This window comes from Lineus longissimus, chromosome 9, assembly GCF_910592395.1.
Source record: "Lineus longissimus chromosome 9, tnLinLong1.2, whole genome shotgun sequence".
Lineage (NCBI taxonomy): Eukaryota > Metazoa > Nemertea > Pilidiophora > Heteronemertea > Lineidae > Lineus > Lineus longissimus.
The window spans coordinates 12,405,435-12,421,409 of NC_088316.1; the positions used below are offsets into that span (position 1 = coordinate 12,405,435).

The following is a 15,975-nucleotide window of genomic DNA, read 5'->3' on the forward strand; positions in this document are numbered from 1 at the left end:
AAATCCGCAGGTCCTGGGTTCCAGTGTAGGGCTAATGCAAGGCTCTTTCCTTGGATTGGACAGTGCTACGGATTGTAGCAAGAATGTATAGACTTATAACTCCAATCAGATATGTCAGATCAAAATCACTGAACCTGCATTATACAAATCTTTTTGCTCCAGTGAGCTAGACCAAACACCTCCTTTTTTTTAGTTATGTACATCTAATTCCCAATTCCATATCTCCAGGTTCTGGATCTCCTAATGGAGTTACTAAAGTTTCCGCTGCGAGGGACGAGGCATCGCATCTATCTGACGTCCATCTTCAAGAAAGCCTATGACGTGCTCCATGCCTACATGGCCGGCAACAGTCGTAAGAACGCACTCTATATGGCCAAGTACATGGGCTTCTTCTACACACAGCTCAACCAAAGGGTAAGGAGAGGGTCAATTTAAAGGAAACCTTTTGCGAAACGGTTTTCAAAGTGAGGAGTTTTGAACAGCCCTGTTAAAACCTAAGGCAGGAATAGGCTTCCATTGACAGTAAACTCCGGTTCATTATGAATCTAGATGTTTTAGAATTCTGACAAGGTTGGATCATAATAGTTAGAAAAAAGGTCCGAGTAAGGCCCCCTTTATGTTGTCACCTCAATTTTACTGAGTCTTTGCTGAATGACAACTAGGCAGGAACCATTAACTCGTAAATGTACTTTTCACAGGTTGATGGCCACATTCCTGGGCATGTGCAGCCAATGACAACGGTGCTATTTCGAAAAATCTATTTGACCATTCCTTCTGTGACTTTCGTTCCAGGGAGACATCGGTCTCAATGTCGCTCAGATGGTGATGGAGCTAATCAAAGACAATCGTAAGGTGGTCGACCGCCTCTCGCACACTGATATCGATATCTTCGTCTCGCTGCTAAAGAAGAACAAGAACTATCGCTACTTGGACATGTTGAACGTGTTGTGCGTCTGTGATGGGGTGGCCCTGCCGGAGAATCAAAACTACATCACGCAGAAGTGGCTCTGCGGCGACAGGGTAAGATGACGTTTTTGAAAGTTTGTTTGATAGTTCCTTCCTCGAGATGTCGAACCAAACCGGAGACCCTGGATACGCAGAGGTGGCGATACAATATCGCGCAATGTTAGTTCAAGGCTTCGATCATGACGAAGGCCAATAGACAGTTTGTGAAAATACATTTCGGCCATTTTGAAAATACATTTTCATCGGCAGCGTAAGTTGACCATGACATGAAAGTCATGTTTTAAATCAAATCATCACCAAAAGCATTCAAAATATCATGATAATTGGAAGACATGGTCAACTTCAAGTAAATTGCTTGCATAAGCTTGTCTATCGTTACTCTTATGCCAAATTATTGGTAAACATACGTTGCCTGTGAAATGGGCTTTTCAAAATGGCCGAAATTTATTTGTGCAGGTTGTCTATTCAAAGAATTTCGTGACACGTAGTATCAGTTGTAATACAATTAAACCTTAACGACACCTCAAGTTTAAATTCCCATCTCCCAATTTCCAGGACGGTGTCTACTTGGTCTCATTTGGTGCGGACGTCCCTGGCTGGCCGGCCAGTAAGAGTAATATTCTTTACATCACTAAAGACAATGGGAAAACTAGAAGTGAAGTCCGTAGTTTTTGTGATGTAAGTCGGTGAACTCGTCAGTGGCCGCAGAAGCTAACTGTCGGTGTTTTGTTGTGTAGTTGTTGTCATGGTAACAGCACTAAATGTATTAACATCTTGTTTCTTTTAGTTATAGGAGTTTGTTTCAATACCGTAAAGTGGGGTGAAGTTGGCCCTGGGGGGTGAAATTACCCCCAACTCCCAAAAACTTATTTGGGCTAAACAATTATAAGTTTAGCTTTACTGAGTAATCTTGTGGCTTACTGATATTTTTTTTATAGCTGACTGAGTTATCTTTTAGCTGACTGAGTTGTCTTTTTATAGCTAACTGGGATATCTTTTAGCTGATTGAGATATCTTTGATAGCCAACTGAGTTCTCTTTAGTTACTGATATCTTTTTGTTGCCGACACAGTTATCTTTTAGCTAACTGAGTTGTCTTTTTATAGCCTCATGTCACTGAGTTCTCTTCTAGCTCACTGAGTTATCTTTTAGCAATTAAACTGAACTATTTTTTAGCTAACTGAGATATCTTAGCCAACTGGGTTATCTTAAACATCTCTTTGTGCAGAGATTTTAATAGCTGACATAGAAGATGTACATGTACCATCAATGGTTCTAGTTGTAGGGTGGAAAATGTGGGACCATTTCACCCCAGTATGGCCCAATGTCACCCCATCTCTACTGTACCCTTTTTCTCTTTAGACACTGCATCCATCACGAAACAACGAAAATCTACTGTTACAGTAAAAATTACACAACCCCTGTCACATGCAACATTTGCGATTCATTCTGTTTGAAATGAATTTTAGATGCAGCTCTCCCATGAAATTTACAAGCCAAGAGGTTTTGAGTACATGCTGTCATGTCTGGGAGTTGAGCAGAAAAAGTCTGTTGAGCTGAAAAAGTCTGTTGTCAAGATGCTAATATAATTTTGTCGAAATGTCAAGTATGCCATGTGTGTCACGAGAAAACGTATTGAAACAACTTTTTATTCCACAAATAATGTAACGCCTCCGCTCACACTCATTCACTTCCCTGCCAAATGTGCATAGGCAACCCAAGGATTCCCACAAGGGAGCAAATTTTCCAAAAAGCACAAGGGCTATTCACAGTCAGTATTGAAAATGTATTTCAGCGGAAGGACAGGTGAATTTCAACCATTTTTCACCAGGAGTTGTTGATTGCCCACCCCCCTTGACCCATGCCCCCCTCTGCCTGGGGAAGCCTATGAGATTTAGAAGATTCGCCTCCTTGTTTTGCTTCAGAAAGTAAACACAACACACTGGCTTGTAATTTTAGAGTAGAAAAAATCTAACTCAGATCCTGTTTGTAATGCTTGACAAATTAGAAACTATAACCCCACACACATGACACACTACACATGCAGATGTGGACGTCTGCTCTCAATGTATCAGTCAGATGTCTATGGCAGCCTTCTGTCGGAGATCGTTGACACAGATGTCTGCAGACAGGCTTTAGGTGGCTCTCCGACAAACAATGGAAGAATACTTGGAAGCCATACTTCAAATGGAACAATCCAATGTCATCGAAGATTTTTTTGAGGTAACATGTGTCTTTTGTTGCCTGTCATGATAATCTATGGAGGTTTACAGAGATTAAGTCACATTGTCACGTTCCATTTCATGCGTCATATCTCACAATTCGTGTGAAATAAAATTCCGAAGCAACAGATTGAGACCTTAGTAATCCCCAGTTTGGAAATGAGTATTATTTCACACGTGTCACGTGACTTGTGACCTACAGAACGTGACGATGTGACTTCCATGTAAACTCGGATATGGCCATAGGAGACACCTAATGCGCCCCTCACAGGATACATGTACCTCTTAATATTTAACTGGACTCTTTCTATTCTAGATGGCCTTACACCCATCCACGACCCATGGCACCAGCGTGTTGTTGATTGTAGCACACTCAAATGCTATTCTGTTCCTAAGTGTTGTTGGCTGTGCACAAAAATCCTGTCCCTGCTGTTACACTGTCATTTTGTTCCACGTTATTGAGCATGAATTTTATTTATATAGATGGATATCTGATGACGTCACAGCAAATTTGTAAACATCTCTTCAACATGCATGCTTTCATTAGGAAAATATGCGAGAAACCGTCCCCCAGTTGAGATTTCTCTGGATAACATGATGATGCTTAAACAATGATGTACGGCTGTTTTTATGAAACAGTCATATCCAAGTTTTATTCTGAAATAACCAGCAAGTCACGAGATAGGCCAGAAAAACTCGTTGTATCCAAGTCACACCAACAACGATCGCGAGATCGAGTCACACCGACTCTGTTGAGCGTCATATGCACAAACAAGGAGAATTGTAAATCATGCGTGACGTCGATCAGAATGTATATTTTGGGCCACTATACTGAAGGTGGAATGAAGTGGGTAGGGGACAATCCTTGTCTTGAACTAGTTGAAGATCTGGTACTGCTTGGTAATAATTTCATGCTTTCAGTTGACAGGATACTCACACTCCAATAGATGCACCAACCAGCCCCACCTATTACACACACACACACACAGTGGCTGTGCCACAACTTCTATCTAACGCTTCATCCATGCATTAACGCCACCTATACACTAACTCTTTCAGAGTGGTATCATTCTAACTGATTTAGGCCTTAACATTGGTCGGGAAACCCGCCGAGATATCATCTATGTGTCGCTTGATGGCGGGAATGCCTGGAATCTGCTTTACGAGTTCTGCGATGTAAGTTGAGACGTTTTGGCGAACCAAAAAACTGATTAGTTTCAGAGTTTCCTAGTCTTCTTGAAGCTTCAAGGGTTAAAGTTCAATCACGCAATTCTGATGTGACTGCAGATCAGTTGGTGAATGTTACCCCTGATGTTCATGTAGAATGCTCGGCTTGAAAAAATGCTTGGTTTTGGAAGACTTTCCGAAAATCTAATTTCAATGCAATTTTTTTCCAAACGGCCTTGACACTATAAAGTCTTCATACTCTGACCTTCAATACCCTTAATGGTTTGACATTCTATTATCTTAGTTGTTGTCGCTTGACCTTTGGATGTTTTGTTGTTGTTAGATTACATGTAGATGTTGTCAAAAACTTTAAGATATGCGCTTATTTTTCTTTACCATGTTTACAGCAAACATGGTAAGGGATCATCTCCAAATCATTCGTAGAAATTCGCTTTAAGTTGATGTTGTATGATGCAAAGAATACTCAATTGTCAGTGTTGTAATTTTGATTTTGAATCATTGCATTTTGTTTCGAAATATGATGTTGTTGATATTGAAATTGCCGTTGTTTTTGAAGACGTTACATCACTGAAATGAAATCGGGCAATAATGTGTGGACCCTTATCCCTGATATCGTGACAATATTGAACATGGTTGTTGAGCTTGCAGTCAAGGCCGAAAAACCTCAAACCTTTGCCGTCATGTTAACTATCAAAATCTCCTCCGTCTTGGGAACCAGGTGGTTTCCATCGGCAACGTCACACTAGCTTTCGACGTTATGTTACGTTACGTCCGACGTTATATTACGTTACGTCATGGCCCAAAATTTCCCTCTGCTTGTTTTACATAAAGAATTTCTTTCACGGTGGATTTAAAAACTTCTAGAGACATGGGTATGAAATTTTCACAGATGAGCAAGTGACACAAAAACTATGTGCTTGGCGAGAAAAAAAATCCCCATGTCTTCTTAAATGAGTGGTCTTGTAATACATTGTGTACATTATAAGCATTGTAGAGCCTGGTAACATACAGTCCAAATCACAATTGACCGCCAGTAAATCGAGTCATTGGTGCGTTAGTGGCGTGTCATTGACACGCAACCCATTACGTAGGTCACGCGTCAGTCATGCGTAGGTCGCCTGTGATATACGTGAAACATAGAGATAAGCGTGTCATTGCTGCGTCATTGGCGCGCAACTCAGTGCATACGTCGTGTGTCACTGACGCGAAGCACAATGGATGTCAATTGTGATTAGGACTGTGCCTTGTGATGGAAAAAAACGTGAGGTAGCCGAAAATCACCACCTGTTTTGGAGCCATATAGGTTGACTTTGATAAAATATTTCATGCAATGTTTAAAATACGTAACTCCACTTTTCCATCTCATATATCTTACCGTTTCGTAACCTCTAGCATTCCCGAGAGGAATTCAGTGAAGAAGACTACCAGTTCTTAGTACACCAGTTAGATCTACTGGGAAAAATTTGCTATGTGAGTAATTTTCTCCTGATTTAGATATTTTTTGCTCCAGGCTCTTTGGCCAAAAGGTCACCAGTTACTAGTCATGGTTAACCATCTGTGCAGCTAAGACCTGCTCAACTGCGTACTTCCACCTATCAAATCCCCGTGTCTTTTGCGCTTACACCTATGAATTGCCGTGTCTAAATAGACCCGTGTGTCAAATCCCCGTGTCTATTAGCCCCATCGAGCTCGATGGGGCTAATCGGGGGCTAATTTAGACCCGTGTTCAACACAGGTTTTTTTATAGGTGGAATCTGAATAGACACGGCAATTGCAAGTTCTACGATCCGGCGACAGATGGCGCAGTGTAGTTGCCTCGGTATTGCGAATGCGAAATCCCCCTCCGACGGGAAAGAAACACAGGAGAGCTCCCTACCTACAGCGCACCTGTCGCCGGGGCTATTAACCATTATCTAACACCACTGATAGGTGCAAGTGCACCCCGGGTTTTTTGACACACGGCGAAGACACGGGTCTTGAAAAAATACGGGGTTTTATGATAGGTGGAACTACGACTATAGATTATAGATTCTTTAATCCACACTTGATAAAACCAATTAATTCAGCATTGCTTGGGTACCTCATAAAATCATGAATAATTTGGATGTTGAGATTGGGAGACCCCTATTGGTGACTCTATGTAACTTAATCTAGCCTACTTTACTGCTCCGTAAAGACTCCCCTTCAAGTTTTTTGTCAAACTATCGTCTTTCATTAATTTTGATGAATTCCTTTATAGGGTGGCAATGTGTCAGCTATTGAGAAGATTACAGAGGAGTTGAAACTGCTGACATGGGAGCAGGCATTCTACTGCATGAAGCAGGAGCTACTGCCAGAGGCCTTGCGAGCTCAATACTGCAGCCTCATCATCGGTAGGTGTGGTCAGATAGACAAGAATGTAGATTTGGACTGGCCAGCCTCTGATCCCACACGTGACTTAGTCTGCAGCCCCTTCGTCTCGGTTCATGTTGGTGGTTTTATACGAATCCAAATCCTTCACCCATCTCGTAAATGGTGTTGGCTCTCTCTCCACAACTTTGCTTTTGTTCCCAATCTACTGACTAAGTCACTTGTGAGATCAGAGTCAGGCCTGTACGACATCTAGCGGTCTGACATCTTACTTCTGAAGAAGAATGGTAAAAACCATTTGCAACATCAAGGTGATCGTTAACATTGATTGTAAAAATTGACATTTTATTGTTACATATTTCACGATCAGATAAATGTTTGCACAGATAAATCCTTTGATGGTGTGTGGAATTGATGAAATTTTAAACTTTTCTCCAGCACTTGTTCATGGTGTAAGGAATAGAGAGGATAATGTTGGAGGTACATATAGTTGTCATAGTTCACACTAAACTGTGAAGACCAGCTTTTAACATTTCACATTCTGCTTCCTGCTAAGCAATACTTGTGAACTAACTTTCGTAAAGAATTATTAACCCAAAAACTGCCGAAACACTTTGTAGTTTGTGCAAATCAGTGTTGTTGTGCTGTTAGACATTTACCCGGTAGCCCTTTACCCTCCAAACACGCGTGGGCGCCTGCTGCTTTTCCCTCCAAATGCCCATGGACACTCGCAGCTTTTTCCTTCAAATGCCCGTGGACGCCCGCGATTTAGGTGACATCTGACATGCTGAATCAAAACATCGTTCTACTTGAGCCGATGTTCAAAGCCAAACTTCTGCTCAGTCAATTGAGTTATCTGTTTATACTGATGAGTGCTACTAGAAATTTCATGTTGAAATTGCACATTTTTAGGCATTTTTCTTTAGACACAGATGGAAAAAAGATCAAAACACTGGGTTTATAAGACTTTGAATATGCTATTACATGTAGGTGTCTCCTGCTTGCATGCTTACACAACATCTCCAGCCTGCACAACATCTAATCTATATAGTCACAGGGTCAAAGATTTTTTGATGAATTAGACAAAAGATGAGGTTAATTGTTCCATTGGCATAAACATTCCATTCCTCCAATGCAGCTGATTAATGACTGACCTTCTAAATGGTCGAAAGGTTCCAATAAATTTGGCCTCCCTGCAGCTGATAAAAAATTGGCCTTCTTCTTATAGTTGAAAGCTTCAAATGAAGAGCTTTCAAATATTGACTGCCTTTCAACAAGCTTAGCCTAGCCTAAAATCATGTTTAATTGATATGTTGCTATTCATCTTATCCATTAGCTGGCCGCCATAGTTAATAGATATTGCAATCGTTTTCAATGACCCAAAAAATGTCATTGATGATGCATTTTTGGTTACAACTGTCCTGCTGATCAAGTCTGACGATTGTTTTCTCTTCTAGGGCTGTTCGTTGACATCGGAATGAACCGCACGGCCACGGATCACATCAGCTTGGCCTTTGTCTACGAGGATGTGGGGAATGTTGGCTCCATCAAGAAATATGTTGATTCTGTAAGCATATCACTTTACTTGCATGTGATCATCTTGACCACCAAGGTTTTTGCATCTCACCCGGCTACATTTAAAGGGGGTATAAAATGAGAGGGAAAATAAACAGCCATTTGGTTTAAAGTCTTCACTTCTGCAGTAAATTGGGTTATAAATGCCCCTCTTTATGTCTAACTTGATTGGTACTAGTCTTTTAAGTTGAATACCTATAAACCGGTCAGTTTCACTGTACAGGGTGGCCCAGAATTATTTTCCCTGTGTCCCATGATTTGGAAACAGGTTATTGTAAAGCCCACATGTAAAATGTAAAATACTCCAAATCGTGCGACCTGGGAAAAATAATTCTGGGCCACCCTGTAGCGTATCAATAAATGAATTTATGCACATTGAACCGTTGGATGAGTTCTCAAAAACGACATTTACATTGTAAATTCCGATTCTGTTTCCAGATGAAGTCCGAAGTGAGCGAGATGTTCCCCTCCCTCCGTGATTGGATCACCGCATTCCTCGAGGAAAACAAAGGCATGATAGCCGCCCATCCTGGCCACAATCTCCTCATCGCACAGGTGCTACGTTTGGTGCAATTCTTGGTCGAGTACGGTTACTATGGCGATTCCAACGACATTCGACAGCTGATGCAGCCACTGATAAACCTGCTCGATGGCCGGAATGATAAACCGGTTTCCATTGCCAAGAGTTAGTATGATTCTTTATTTAGTAAATTGTGTAAAATATTGTAATTACTATAACTTTAGCTGTGTAAAATACTCAATACTGTGTAGGCACTATTTAGCCGGTTAACCACTCACTGCCGCAATACAATTGTTCTTACCTTACCGTTCTGCCGGAATTAATTTCGGGAAAACATCATTTTTCGTCTCTGCAGCGGCCATCAATCAAGTGCTGCCAGCTGGTGTATTTGTGAAGAACAAAGCCTCCTCAGTTACAGTCTACGATGGGGATTCCCCACAATTGTTTGAAAAGGGGTTTTAGTACATGTGGATGGCTGACGTATATATACGTCTAGCGGCAGAGCAGTTCAGATATAGTTCACGTATATACACGTCTTACGGCATTAGGTGGTTAAAGGGCACCTTTACAAAGGGCAAGAGTATGTTAAATAGGGCTATGTGAAACAGATGCACCAGCTAAATAAGGTTCTCACAGTATGTAATGAAACACTGTCAGTGTTCTGTCTAGATTGGGAACCTTGAGGCTTCGTGTACACCAGTGTTGTCCGTAGCAGCCCGAATGGTGCCCTGTGCGTGTTCCCGTAAAAAATGCTTTCCTGGCCAGCCACTCCTCCAGCAAACTATTGATTTAGCGCTCATCAAATTTACCTACTGCAAAGTCTACACTTTTTTTGCTGAAGCTTTTTGAAATTATGTATTGGAAGGGTTTGAACACTGTCAGAGTTCTGTCTAGATTGGGAACCTTGAGGCTTCGTGCACATGGTGTTCTCTGTAGCAGGCTAAGGGGTTCCTCTTGCCTCTTTTCCGCCAAAATGTTCCCCAGGCCAGCTATTCCTCTAGAAAATATTGTTTTACCACTGTTGGAATTAACCCAAGGCAAGGTCGATTTTTTTGTGAAATTTTGTTTGAAAATTGCAGTTTTCTATCAAATTGGATATACATATAGAGTTTTCTTGTCCTTGTTAGGTTCCCCCAATTTCATGCAAGTCGGCCTCTCAATGGTCATTCAGGAAGTCCACAAATTTGGTAACTATAAAAATCAAGTTTCCTGGAAATCTAGTTTGCCATCTTCCTCAGTCTCCTCTGGCTGCCTCCCAGTCACAATCTCCCAACCTTTTCATTACCAATTTTCCCACATAAGCCAATTGCTTGCCAAATATTTCACCTGTAGAATAGTTCGCATGTCAATTTCTTAGCTTTGAAAAAATCTTTGCGGTGAAAATCTTTTGGTCATTTTGTTCTGTTTTAGAGCTAGATGTATTGAGAAAACACAGAGCTGTCCCAACCAGTGTTGTATTCACAGTATATGCATTGAAATAATCACCTTTCTAGTTTCCCTTGGCTGATAAATTGAGTTGCTTGTATCATTATACTCGTTTTCCTTTCAAATTAGTGGAAAAAAAGTAACATGTGGAGTTGTTCGTCTGCAGTGTAAGGCATTGGCAAGAATTCAACCTGAGCCAAACTGACTGTAAAATCCTGTTCCCTTTTTAATAGTCATGGTGCAGGTGCCTGGCGTTTGCTGAAAACTTGCTTGACATATCCTTCCTCCTCTCCAATGTTGCTGACATAGCTTACACCTTGTTTGCCCGTGGGTTTTACAAAATATGCTTCTGGGTGCCCGCATGAGATAATTGCCTGTGTTTTGAATGGGTCTTGTCCAGGGAGTAATTTTCCTGCCTCCGTTTTGGGTCTAGGACATTTACATCCTTAACAAAGAGGATCTACTAGTGCTATTGCGCGCACAATGAAAAAATCCTCCCCTTTTGCATGCGAGAAGATGAAGAAGAGTCCTCTCCTTTTTTTGCAGACATGTGCATGATGATGTATTTCCCAGTTGAAAAATTATGTTTTTTTACTGATTTGGTACGACTGACGAGTGAAAAACTTGTGTTTCCGGTATCCAAAAACTCCTAATTGTCCAGGGGGTAAAAGTCTTGGGGGTAAATGTCCAGGGGGTAAACATCTGGGGGGTTAATGTCAAGGGGGTAGAAGTCTGGGGGTAAACGTCTGGGGTAAATGTCTGGGGGTTATTGTCCAGGGGGTAAACTTCTGAGGGTAACCGGAAGTTTAACCATTAACCCTCCAGACTCCAGGGGGAGGAATCTGGGGAGTTAATGTTCAGGGGAGATGTCTGGGGGTAAATGTCCAGGGGTAAACGTCTGGGGGTTAATATCCAGGGGTAAATGTTTGGGGGTTAATGTCCAGGGGGTAGGAGTCTGGGGGTAAAAGTCTGAGGAGGTAAAAGTCTGGGGGGTTATTGTCCATGGGTAAACCTCCGGGGTTCATGTCCGGGGGTTCATGTCCGGGGGTTCATGTCCGGGGGTTCATGTCCGGGGGTTCATGTCCGGGGGTTCATGTCCGGGGGTTCATGTCCGGGGGTACATGTCCGGGGGGGGGGGTAATTGTCCTGCTTCCGTAATAGAGGGTGGTCTAATATTCTACGAGATTCTACTGCGGCACAAATATCTACGTCGAAAATGACCATTAAAACATTTCATGTGCATTTAGACTCGCTCGTATGACTCATGTCTGACTGTCCAAATGTATTTTCAGGCAAATCAAAGGAGACGGAAGAACTGTTGAAGCATTTCCAGACCGTCGAACGTTATGAGCCGTCACCTGAAGCCAGGGCCATCGTCGAGGTCAAACTACAGTATGTATCTAAAATTGATTAAAATGTTGCAGAATTTGAAATTGGTTGCTTGAAAGGGGGACTATAGGCAGGAGCAGAGGGGCTGATTTGGCCATCTTCAAGTGACTAGTATACACAGTAAGGGCCCTTTGCCATGTCAGATTCAGCACTTAATACATTCCTCGTACAAGCGTGAATCATTTCTACGTACTGTGAGATGTGAGAGACCCCTATTGGTGACTTTGTGTAACTTTATCTTGCCTGCCTAGCTGCTGCCTATATTGTCCTTTTAAAGATGCAAGATTCCCAGCTGTGTTCAATGCCTTTATCATATACCCTATGTGCGTTGATCCGGTTGCCAAAATTGAAAACCACAGGAAAGTTGTTGAAATATGTTGTAAATACTTAATACTATGATGATTTGTCCTCACGTCGAAGGTGGCAGCCTCCATCGGGTCAATTGTGGTGCTGGTCTGTCAGAAATCCAGAAACATGTGGGCTTCTATCATGGGGAAACTCCTGTGTGGTTATGCAGATGATGGATATGTCCTGCTGTGGGACTCAGCCTTTGATCTAAATATCCCGATTGGTTTTGTTTTCCAGGGCAATGGAGGTGCTGGACCTGCTGTTCACCTTCCAATACCACTCTGCTCTCGAGGTAGGTTTTTTAACTCTTTCAGTGCCAAGATCGTACATGTACGACCTAAATTTTAGTTCCACCAGACAACATCAGATGTCCCCAGCTACTCAAATGTGTTTTATATGGTTTCTCTGGCCAGGGGTGTCCAAATTGAATAATTTTTTTCCATAAAATTTGACCTCTCTAATCAGGACACCTCTCTCTTAGGGACAGCATTTGTCAGTCCCGAGGGTGTCCTTAATAGAGAGGTTATACCGTACAATGGCCCTGTAAGTTTTCAGTTAAGGGGTTTTTTTATAGTAAGGGTCTCCATTCTGTATCTAGATTCGTCTCATTCTTCAGGGCTTCGTGTCCATGTTCAAGTATGTCGAGCGTAAAGCGCGCATGAAGCAGCGTCATGGCGGCTCACTCAGCGGGATGTTGTACGAGACGTTCGAACAAACAAAAGAACAAATGTAAGTGCCCTGTATTGTTAAATAGAGAGGTTACGATTTTCGATACGAGAACGAAAATGAGGTGGTGTTTTGACGATAGATACTGCAGAGTTTACTTCATTTTTCAGGACCTGTAGGAAAGCGTTGAAAAAGCTTGAAGACCTGTTTGACAAAGTCTCCTACTTTGATGCTGAGCAGATCACTGACATTCTCATGGTGAGTTCATAGTATTTTTTGGTCCTTATTCACTTTCGAGTCATGAGTCCTGAGAGGAGTCTCATAGCCCAGTGGTTCCCTGCTGCTGGCTGTCACTCAATAGGAGTTGGCTTTGATCCTGGGGAGAATACAGGATTGTAGTTTCGGAAGAACTGGCATCTTTCAAGGAACTAAAATTTACCACAAGTTTTTGGCTCGACCTGAGATTTGTTACTGAGAGTCTGTTGATTCAGACTAAAGGCCCTTGTCCCTTGTAACGGAGTGTTGATGCTAGGGTAAGTGAGAGATCCCATGCAGGTGGACAGTAGCCTATAGTGGACCCACACCTTAAGCGAAAATCCAATAGGGTTACAATGCAGAAAATGATGATTGATGATGAATTCGAAACTTTCATATTTCAGGATTTGTCGAACTATAAATACGACGAAATGGTGACAAAATCTGTCGGCTTGATGAACAAGTATTACAGTGCGCGGGCACATCTCTTCCGAAGGGCTGTCCATAGCCAGGTAAGTCTAAGATCGACAAGCCCATCCCTCTTACAAAAGTAATGGGCATTGCCCTCGAATGGTGGCGTTTCATTCCCCCAAAAGCAAAAGTAAACAAAATTTAACTTTACTATATTCTGACGTGACACATCACCATACATTTAGTGATTGGTCGATTTGAAAAGAACACAGTGCATGCATGTGATCATCGGCAGATCATCGCTAAAAATAGAAGCCAACCTCCAAACAGCTATTATAAAAATACGGACCCCAAACATGGGCATTACATTGCAAAATACACTGCAGAGCCAGGGCCTCTGTCTGTGTACAGTTTAGTAGAACAAATTGAATTACGGCTGGAATGCCTGCCGTGTTCAAGGGCGCAAACTGATGTTAACGTGAGCTCATTTCATCAGCCTCAGCAGACTTAGGTAAGTAACCAATCAAAAATCAGTGGATAACACTTTGATACGTTGCCTGAGAAGTCGCAATACCACCGTAAGAGATCACTACACTCCTGCACATCAGTCACCTAAAAGACCATGGTTCATAGAGTCAACCTAACAAAGTGTTTAAGTCTACACAAACTTCTGCCAAAAGTTGACAGTTTTTTTCATGTATCTTTATTTGTGTTTATCTTCCACCTTAACTTGACATTCTCCCATCTATTTCAGGTGCTGATAACTGAAGAGTCCAAGTCCGTCTACAAGGAAGCCCAGAAGAACATCCCAGTATTACGGCGACTGACTAAGGCGAGACTGAATGAGGAGCAAGCCCAACAGATGGATGACATCTTTGATAAACTTGCCGAGTGAGTTATTTCTTGTATTTATTTCAGTCTATTACAAGTAGGTTTGAAAACCATTACCCCAAGTCGAAAAAAGTGACGTCAATTTTAAGGTTGTTGCTCCTCGAAGGCCTAAATGCATTTGACGTTGATTAACGTCATTGCTCCTCGAAGGCCTAAATGCATTTGACGTTGATTAACGTCATTGCACCGCTAAAGTGTTAAACATGGCAAAGAATTGCTGCTGTGGATTGTGTCAAACTTTTGGATAAATTATACATCTCTTTAACCACAAAATAACATTTTATGTCATTTCAGATTTTGTCACCTTAAGAACAAAAAGGACCGCCCCCATCCGATGAACCAAACCATTCTTATAAACCATGGTGAGTTACATTTGTCACTAGTTGCTAGTGTCTCTCCTGCTAGTACCTTGTAACTTACTTACAAGTCCAAGAAATAAATAAACCTCCTTCTGTTTTTACTTCTTCTACACGTACACTCAGACATTGGAAATATTATTCTCCAGGGAGCATTCTTTCTCCAAGGCGGAATTAGCGTTTTAACACCCCACTCCGGTTTGGCACCACTTGGCTTAATTGGCCTAGTGACTCTTTGGCCAGAGGGAGAGTCGAGGCTCGCTACTCATGTTTATCTGTTGCTGGGATTGTTGCTTGCCCTAGCATAGATACCAGATACAAGGAACCTCGGCTCCTAGTCTCATTCAAAGGACTGAGTGTCGTACCTACGACCTCCTGTTTATAAGCCCGGCGCTCTTAACCACTCTGCCACTGATCCCCCTTCCTGGGATCAACCCAAGCACAATTGCATGGTAGCCGACAGTGACACATAGGCAAATAGGCTGCTCGATCATTGAATTCCCAGGCGTTCATGAATCTGCCGCATATATCTTCCAGGTATTCTTTCTGTGATATTTGACCTTCTTGCCCAACACAACCACTGCGACCTCACCCAGGAGAAACCCGAGGTCCGCGATGTGGTGAAGAAGGCGCTCCGCTGCCTGATGTTCCTGGCCAATGGGAACGACCACGTGCAGAAGCGCACATATGAACGTCTCGACATGCTGATGAATATCAAAGGTGTGGAGCAGGAGCTTTCACTCTGCTTGAGACAGGTAAGTCTGCCAAGTAATGAGAGGCGTTCTCATAATCGTCCTGAAAAAAAATACAACACTTTCAAAGACGAAGACTCTCGAGTTCCCTAAATGTCAACTAGTTCAAAGCACTGCTATCTGCTAACAGTTGTTTGGCTGCTAAACAACCTTTATCTTAGCTAGACTAACCTGGCCCTGGTTGGTTAGTATATAAATCTTGTACATGTACTATACACAGGAGTACAATCCATGGAAGGTAATATCCACACAGATCGTGGGATTCTACTTTAAAGGGACACTATAGCTCTCTGCTAGGCAGGCAAGATAAAGTTGCACGAAGTCACCAATAGGGATCTCTCCCATCTCAAAGTCGGCAAAATTATTCATGCTTGTACGAGAAATATATTTAGTGGTGAATCAAACATGACCCTGAGTGCCCTTTCTGTGCATATTAGTCACCTGAAGATGGCCAAATTAGCCCCTCTGCTCCTGCCTATATAGTCCCACTTTAAGATACTTTAGCCCATGATCAGATGTAAGGGAAAATCAAGTAGAATTCTTTGGTTCAATGACTGCTTTCCACTGATTTCAACACTGCCATAAAAATGTAGTAACACTGCAACCTGACTGAATCCTGACTGACACCACACTGCTTTTCGGTGAGGGGAGTTTCCAATTTCT

General features: G+C 42.2%; 1 protein-coding gene across 2 annotated transcripts in view; it reads left to right on the forward strand.

Annotated features, from left to right (window-relative positions):
* Positions 1-15,975, forward strand: part of LOC135494175 (inositol 1,4,5-trisphosphate receptor type 2-like) — a 102,255-nt gene that overhangs the window by 54,125 nt on the left and 32,155 nt on the right. The window contains exons 15-32 of one of the 2 annotated variants that reach the window (XM_064782016.1): positions 229-414; positions 793-1,020; positions 1,522-1,644; positions 4,247-4,363; positions 5,768-5,845; positions 6,615-6,747; positions 7,163-7,204; positions 8,182-8,291; positions 8,738-8,984; positions 9,947-10,006; positions 11,537-11,636; positions 12,219-12,273; positions 12,598-12,710; positions 12,818-12,905; positions 13,307-13,414; positions 14,068-14,204; positions 14,499-14,566; positions 15,098-15,315. In XM_064782016.1, the coding sequence (XP_064638086.1) occupies positions 229-414; positions 793-1,020; positions 1,522-1,644; positions 4,247-4,363; positions 5,768-5,845; positions 6,615-6,747; positions 7,163-7,204; positions 8,182-8,291; positions 8,738-8,984; positions 9,947-10,006; positions 11,537-11,636; positions 12,219-12,273; positions 12,598-12,710; positions 12,818-12,905; positions 13,307-13,414; positions 14,068-14,204; positions 14,499-14,566; positions 15,098-15,315 (2,211 nt within the window). The remainder of the gene's footprint in view (positions 1-228; positions 415-792; positions 1,021-1,521; positions 1,645-4,246; positions 4,364-5,767; positions 5,846-6,614; positions 6,748-7,162; positions 7,205-8,181; positions 8,292-8,737; positions 8,985-9,946; positions 10,007-11,536; positions 11,637-12,218; positions 12,274-12,597; positions 12,711-12,817; positions 12,906-13,306; positions 13,415-14,067; positions 14,205-14,498; positions 14,567-15,097; positions 15,316-15,975) is intronic. The other variant, XM_064782017.1, reaches the window with a different exon arrangement.